The sequence below is a fragment of the Molothrus aeneus genome, chromosome 2 (genome assembly GCF_037042795.1).
Source record: "Molothrus aeneus isolate 106 chromosome 2, BPBGC_Maene_1.0, whole genome shotgun sequence".
Taxonomy (NCBI): domain Eukaryota; kingdom Metazoa; phylum Chordata; class Aves; order Passeriformes; family Icteridae; genus Molothrus; species Molothrus aeneus.
In genome coordinates, this window is record NC_089647.1 from 114683587 (window position 1) to 114690135 (window position 6549).

The following is a 6549-nucleotide window of genomic DNA, read 5'->3' on the forward strand; positions in this document are numbered from 1 at the left end:
TGAACTACCATAGCTTTACTGTCAGCTGTACCTAAATTCTATGATTTTATGCTTCCAGCTTTAAAATACTGCAGTGAATTCAGGGTCCAACACAACATTTTGCTTCCTTCTTTTTAGCTTGATTAAAGAGGACCAATGAACTCCCATGGAATGTTTCTGACACTGACTTAGTGGCACTCTGGAAATTTTATTCCAAATTTCTGTCTTTTTTTTTCCTTTTCCTTAAGGCAATCATTTTCACACCAGGGAGAGCTGTTTAGTACAAATTTGACAGCAAAAAAAAAAAAAATTCTAGAGGAGGGAGGAGGCAGAGAATCCAGTGCCAGCACATCTCCTGCTTTTCCATCTCAGCGTGCTCCTGGTGGCACAGCAGAGAAACAGAGCCAGCGAAGCAAAGCTGGGGAATTTGCCAAAGCCCACACAGGGTCTGCAGGAGAAGAGGGGGATCAAGCAGGGGGTCCTGGCTCCAAGCCTCTGGCTTGTTTTTAATAGCCCACGCTGCTTTCTTCTTCTCCTGAGCACCCAAAAATAGCCCAAAAAAAGTGACAAATCCTTCAGCAAACAGGTTGGAGATCAAAAGGTCAGCAGGGCACAGAGCAAAGCTGGTGGGTCCCGGGTGGGACCCTGGAAATCCACCTGGGTTTCCTGGAGCTACAGGAAAGGTGCAGGTTCATCCAATTCCCTCAGTATTGGGGTCAGTGGAGAGGGATTTCTCTGCAGAGGGACAGGACACAGGGAATGGCTCCCACTGCCAGAGGGAGGGAGGGATGAGCCAGGACATTCCCCTGGCTGCCCTGGATGGCTCCAGACCCTGGCAAAGAGCTCAGAGACCCTGGCACGGAGTCAAAGACACCTGTGCCTTCGATTTTAACCCATGGAAACAACTCCCAACTTTGTGTGAGGAGTTACAAGCTACAAGAGTTTGAGCAGAATGATAGTGAATATATCACAAAGAAGAAGAGTAGAATTTTGAAGTTTTTGGAATGGGGGTTCAAGAGGCAAGATGGAGGAATCTGGGCATGTCCAATCTTTCTCCTTCTTCTTCTTGTCCTCCATCTTCAGCTGTGATAGTGACACTTTTAAATTAGTTTGGAGTAGAGACAAACTGTCTAACATAAGTGATAAGTATTGAAGAATTATTGTAAATAAAGTATACACGTAGTTTTTAGTATTAAAAAATAACACCGCCCTGAGGGTGGTCAGAGTACCTCAACCCACCCTACTAAAGAGACCTCAGTGAGTCAAAGAGACCTCAGTGAGTCAGAAATACAATGAATTAAATAAGAGCAACTAAACAACCTTGGGAACAAGAGCCAAATAATCCCATCTTCTTCTTCAGTCTCATAGCTGAGAAAAAGAAACTTTCTAACACCTCAGAGTCACCTCAACACCAAAGACCTGATCAGATAGGACGTTGGGAATTAGGAATTGTTTCCTGTGAGGATGGGGAGGACCTGGAATAGATTTCCCAGAGGGGCTGTGGCTGCCCCTGGATCCCTGCAGTGTCCAAGGCCAGGCTGAACAGAGTTTGGAGCAGCCTGACCTAAGAGAAGACCCCCACCCATGGCAGGGGTTGGAACTGGAAGATCTTTGATGTCCCTTCCAACCCAGACCAATCTGGGATTCTTTGGTCACAGTGGTGAAGCAGAATTCTCCCATCTTCTCCCTCCTGCCCCAGACAAGGATTCTGCTGCTTCCTGAGTGCTACAGCTCCATCAGGAGGCTGCAGGAATTTACCTCAAGGGGTTGAGAACTTCCTCCACGTTTAGTTTTGGTTTCAAAAGGTCCTCTCTTGGTTTAAATAGCCAGGTGTCTGCTAAGGAAGGCAGGAGCCTCCCTTGAAATGGAAAATGTAAACCCCTCTCTCCAAATTGTTATAATTTTGAAATTAAGGGGCTCTTAGGCAAAGATATGGAAATAGGAATAACAGTTCATTAATAGGAAAGAAAATAAAAATAAAACCAAACTGCAGTAACACAAACCAACACTGCCAGAGTCAGAGCAGTCCCTGTCCCCCTGTGTGCCAGGGGGTGGCACAGCCCCATCCCATGGGGGCTCAGCCCTCCTGCAGTGCCAGCTGTGGCTCTGCTGGAGCAGGGATCCTGCACAAGGGGGGAGTTTTCCTCTGCAGCTCCAGGGCTGCTGGAGATGGGCCTGGGCTCCCTCTGGCAATGCAGGGCAGCAGAAGCTGCTCCTCTGGCAATGCACTGGGCAAAGGCTGCTGGGCTGTCCCAGCACCTCAGATTGGATCCAGGTAGGAATGCTTGGCTCCTCCCCTGGGCGCAGCATCTCCCCATGGGATGATGGGATTGGATCAGCCCTGCAGGGACACTCAGTGGCCATGGACAGCAGAGATCTCCTGCAGGGAGGATTGGCTGTGGGAGAGAGAAAGAAAAAACTGCCCATGAACAGCGGAGAACTGCCCCAGCTCTGACAGGTGGAAATAGAACACACAGCCCCGGGCACACTTTTCATCCTGAGACAGGTTCTCATGATCCAAATGAACCTTTTGATAAAATAGATCAAAACCTCTGCAGGGGTACATCAGCAAAGGCTGCTGTGGATGCAGACTGAAAGGAATTCAACAGGAGCATCACAGGAAGCCTCAGCTCCCAAATGGAGACCCCAGACCAAATTTTGTTCTCCTGCACATGAGTGAAACCCCACTCAGCCCAAAAATGGGGACACCCCTGTGCTCCATGCACAATCTGCTGTTGAGTCTTACTGCAGGCTGAACTGTGGAGCAGAATTCCCACAAAATGATTGAAAACAGCTACTCTTGTGGGATATCCCAGATAATTTACTGCAGCAGGAATTCTGCCTGGTCCTGCCAAGTGCCAGCAGCAAATTGCTAAACCTCTGTGACTGTCAGAGAGGTGCAGCCAGTTGTGGGCCATAATTCTTGGCTCCTAATTTCATCTCCCTTTTTTTATCCCAGAAATGGAATTTGAAAAGAAAAGGTGCTGTTGTAAAAAAGGCCTGTCTTGAGTAAAACAAAAGCTGGATGAGGTTTTCACTGTGTGGAAATGGCAGGGCTGGAAAATCACTGTATTTCAGCCCAAACATGGGTTTGATACCTTGGTTCTGAAAGAACCTTTCCCCCTGATTGTTTTAGAGCATTTTATTTTTGGTGGCTCTCATCCCAAAGGCAAACACTGCATGGTACGAGTGTCTGACACAACATTTTATTGTCTAAGCTACCATGAAATCTTCAATTTCTTGTAGAAACAAAGACCTTTTTTAATCCCATTTAAAAGCAAGCCAATAAAAAATTTTAATAATAATAAATAACAATAAAACAACAAAAAGCCAAGGTAGCTTGGCTGCCTAAAATTAAATCCCCATAATTTAGTTCCACTGACTTGAAAAATCCTAACTTCTATTCTAGCACTGAAAATGTTTAATCCAGCTGTGGAAAAGGAATGGGAATTAAATCATTGCTGAATGGGAGCCTCAATTAAAAATGGAGATCAACATTTCGGAGGAGGGTTTGTTTTTAATGAGCTGTAAGTTTTACATAGTCCAATTAATCTTCTTGATTCCTGCAGAAAATTGTCCCTCCTATTTCCCACCAGGCAGAACAATTTTTCCAATTCCAGCTTTAGCCCCTGCAGTCCCACCCTGCTTGTTTTTCTCTCTCCAGCCCACGGTGTTTGTGTTCTTGGGCTGAAATTTGGATCATTTGGCCTTGGTCCCCTGTCACTGTCATATTTTGTGAAAAATCTCTTTGCCCAGGATTTCTCTCCTGGGAAGCTGAGAAGCCTCGGAGAAAAAGGAAAACAATAATTATCTGATTTGCTTCTCCAGTGTTTTGCTGCCTTGGAATGTGGTTGGAGATTGTTTATCCAACATGTGAATTGTTTTTACTTATTGGCCAGTTGGGGCCGAGCTGTGTCAGATTCTGGAGAGAGTCAGGAGTTTTCATTATTATCTTTTAGCCTTCTGTCTGTATCCTTTCTGTATTCTTTAGTACAGTTTAGTATAGCATTCTTTAATATAATATAGTACCATAGAATAATAAATTAGCCTCTAAGAACATGGATCCAGATTCAGCATTCCTCCCAGCGATGGGGGACCCAGAAAATACCACAGTCCCCAGCTGGAGCAGGAATTGTTTTGTCTCCCTGCTCTGTGCACAGAGCTCACCATCCCATATATGAAGCTCAGACCCACACACTAAAGCAGCACAGAATCTGAAAAATAGAAAATTTAAAACCTGAGGCATCAAGGGAACCCTTGGATCAGGGGATCAGGGTGGGCTCCAGCAGAGGGAAGCTTTGGTGACAGTTCCTGTTACCCTGGGCATGTGGCAGTGGCTTTGTGACAGCCAGGAGACAGAGGATGGCACAGTGCCCCACCCCACCTGAGACCCACACCAGGTGAGTTGGTGAAGCACAGGCAGAAGAGAAATGTTTGATAAAGAAATTAATATTAAAATCTTCACTGGCGGACTGAGCCTTTCTTATTCAGCACATACGCAGGAGCAAAGGGCGTCAGTTTGCGCTCCCTAAACCCGCTGTGTGAGCTCCACCTCGTGTGATGTCAAACCTCCTTCTGTCCTTCTTACAGACAGAAAAAACTATAAATTAAGGGACTTGGGGAAGCCATGGGTCCTGATTACAGCACTTATTCCTTCTCTGTTGTTGCAGGGATGACCTGCCAGGCTCGCAGCTCCTACATCACCAGTGAGATCCTCTGGGGCTATCGCTTCACGCCCGTGCTCACGCTGGAGGATGGATTTTACGAGGTTGACTACAACAGTTTTCACGAAACCTATGAGACCAACACCCCTGTTTACAGTGCCAAAGAGCTGGCAGAGATGGCCAGCCGAGCAGAACTGCCCCTGACCTGGTCTGTTTCCAGCAAGCTGGACCAACACGCCGAGCTGGAAACGGAGGAGGAGGAGAAGAACCAAGAAGACCAAAATGAAAGAAACGGAGACGTGGCCAACTTGGAGAATGAGTCCAAAGTGTAGGACCAGGGGAGAAATAAAGGCCACCTCCTTTATCTCCTCCCTCTCTGCTCCCTGTTTCTTTCTGCGACACGCCTTTAATTTTTTTCTCTTCCTGTTATTGGTAACTCATGGAAAATAAACATTTTAGATGAGAAATCCCAACTTCAACCCCAGACTAAGCCCAGGCGTGGGTTAAAGCTGCAACACCCATCAGGGATGGTGGAATCTCCCCCTGGCAGTGACTGGTGGCCCCTCTCCAGTGCAGACCTCCAGGTTTTTCCACATCAACAACACAAAAACCGATCCCTGAACGCAAAGGAAATGGATGCAAGGGATTTTAAAGGAAAGACTAATTAATGCCCACCAAAGCAATGGGCCTTGGCTGAGTTTTTATGTATTTCAGGACACTTTCACAGACTGGGTGACAGTGGAATGGGCCTTGCAGCTTTAAGAGGAAGGTGAACAGAGGGACCTGCAATCCCCCACGACCCTGTACATATGCCTTATGTAACTATTTCTCTCTACATTTAGTAATAAACGCCGCATGTACAAAAGTACTGTAGTAAAGAACTTCTAAATAATGTACACAGCTGTGTAATTAATGTAGGTTTAGAAACAGAGCTCTAGAAATATTGGGATGCAAAAACTAACTACCCGTCGAGTAGGCATTTCTCTTCAAATATTTGCAGTGTAAAATTGATTTTAATTTATTTTTCTTTCCCCTCCCTTCTATGACTCTTCTAGTGCATAACATTTTCTTCAGTGTACCAGACTGGCAGCTATTTAGAGTACCTCACTGTTGGCCAAACAGATTGTTTCACTCGCTCTAAAAAGCCATAAGTCTGGGAGAGGGCAGGGTAGAGAATTGTATTCCTGACATACTGTGAAAATGTTTACAAATAAGGCAAAACCCTTCCTGGTTACTCTTTTTTGGGGGCAGTTCAACTGAAAAATTGAGGCTGTGGCAAATTCATGGCTAACCAGAATTTCCTGTGTACTTTTCATAGAACAAGAATGTGTCATGTGGAGGTGTTATCCTTAACGTGCAATATCCAGGGAATCTGCTTCCATGGGATTTCAGTGGAGTAGTTTGCTACACACAAAAAAAACCCACACACACAAGCCATTGAAAAATGAATGTTGCACCTCAGCCAGTAGATTTTAGCTACTTCATCTGGGAAAGAAACAGCTGGATTTCGTGTGGAGCTGGAATCCATGACATTTGCAATTTGCTGGTGCTGAGGCGCGGGGGGCACGGCATCCCTGGAGGTGTCCTTCCACCAGGATTCCCAGGAGAACACACAGGTGGATCCTGCCTGGCTCAGGGGAGCCCTTCCTCAGTGAGTTCCTCCACCTTAGGTGACTCCCTGGTTGTTGTAAATCCCTGGAAATCCCTGGGCATTCCATCCCAGGGCAGAACGTCGCTTCCACAGGAGTGGGGGAGCTCCACCAAGAACAGCATTTCTGCCAGCAAAGGAGGAGAAGCTGCAGCCTTAATTCTGGGGGTTTTTTTTCATGCCTGCCTACTCCGGGAAGAAAGAAAACACTGAAGAGAATCTGAAGCTTTTTTTTTTTTTTTTTTTTTTTTTTTTTGG

General features: G+C 46.0%; 1 protein-coding gene across 2 annotated transcripts in view; it reads left to right on the forward strand.

Annotated features, from left to right (window-relative positions):
- Window positions 1–6088, forward strand: part of KCNJ6 (potassium inwardly rectifying channel subfamily J member 6) — a 171156-nt gene extending 165068 nt beyond the window's left edge. For both annotated transcript variants that reach the window (XM_066545557.1, XM_066545558.1), the window contains one exon: window positions 4650–6088. In XM_066545557.1, the coding sequence (XP_066401654.1) occupies window positions 4650–4975 (326 nt within the window). In that variant the 3' untranslated portion in view covers window positions 4976–6088. The remainder of the gene's footprint in view (window positions 1–4649) is intronic.
- Window positions 6089–6549: the final 461 nt, after the last annotated feature.